This window comes from Belonocnema kinseyi, chromosome 6 (genome assembly GCF_010883055.1).
Source record: "Belonocnema kinseyi isolate 2016_QV_RU_SX_M_011 chromosome 6, B_treatae_v1, whole genome shotgun sequence".
NCBI lineage: Eukaryota > Metazoa > Arthropoda > Insecta > Hymenoptera > Cynipidae > Belonocnema > Belonocnema kinseyi.
Genome location: NC_046662.1, coordinates 114,865,628 through 114,866,778, shown reverse-complemented (window position 1 = coordinate 114,866,778; position 1,151 = coordinate 114,865,628). Strand labels below are relative to the sequence as shown.

General features: G+C 36.6%; 1 protein-coding gene across 1 annotated transcript in view; it reads right to left on the bottom strand.

The window, feature by feature from the left end:
- Window positions 1–917: 917 nt before the first annotated feature.
- The window catches only part of LOC117175567 (glutamic acid-rich protein-like), a 10,795-nt gene continuing 10,561 nt past the window's right edge, over window positions 918–1,151 (bottom strand). The window contains exon 2 of the mRNA XM_033365274.1: window positions 918–1,111. Within this exon, the coding sequence (XP_033221165.1) occupies window positions 918–1,111 (194 nt within the window). The remainder of the gene's footprint in view (window positions 1,112–1,151) is intronic.

Below are 1,151 nucleotides of genomic sequence, written 5' to 3'. Positions count from 1 at the left end.
ATCGAAATCTGAAAATATTAAAATCCCAATCTCTTCATTTTATTTCAAAGCAGATAGAGATATAAATAGAACCGCCGAAGTGTTCCGACCAGCAATCGTGCAGCTTCGAGTTTTCAAATTCAGAAGAGGAGAAATGGGTTGCGTGCGCAACCCAGGCATTTATATCGTCTCCTACCATATTCACACGGACATAGACGTGTAATAGTATTGGACCAGGTCTCGTTTCAGATCTGGGATCACTGTAGCCCGTCGGCCCGCCTGCCAAAAAGTGCGATGATTTGACCACGTATGCTCTTTTGCGTTTCGGTCATTAAAAATAAGCATTGATTAAAACGGTTTTGTGATGATAGTACCACATTCATTCGAATGTGCAAAATGATTATTATATTGCAAAGTGTTCGTTTTTAAAATGGCATACGGTTATCGCGGAACATAGTCTTTGAAAATCGATTAAAAGTGAGTACATTTTTTGGTTATAATGCTACGATAGTACCACGTATGCCATCATGATTTTCGTCTATATTACATGTAATTATACATATATCTTGAATGGCATACGGTTCGGTTGGGCAAAATGATTTCTTTCAGTTAAGAGCGTTGCGTGAATGATCCGGCCAATTTGCGATAACAGTACCACGTATGCCATTATGATTTTTGTTTATTTTACATGTAATTACATGAGTCTCTTGAATGGCATACGGTTTGGTTGGTGCAAACATTGAACTAATTCAGCCCTCCGCACCATTTTGGCAATTCTGCTTGAATTAAATAGGGTAAAAGAAATGTAGAATGGAAAGAAATTGTGTAGGGTTGAACTTGCATAGGAAAGGGAGAGAAATGTATTAAAATAAATACAAATTTATTTTATGACCACAGATACCATCTGCGACGGAATTATACAAATACCATTAATTTTTTCATGGGTCTTCATCTTGATCTTCATCTTCAAAATCCTCATCATCATCTGCCGAATCCTCATCATCAACTTCCCAATTCTCATCATCATCATCAGAATTATCATCTTCAATCATTTCCGTGTAAAGGGACTTATCATCAGTCTCATCATCTTCGTCGGTATCATCGTCCGAAGTATCTTGATCAGATTGGCCATCTATATAAAAATTAGACATGTTATTTTGTAAAAAAATTAA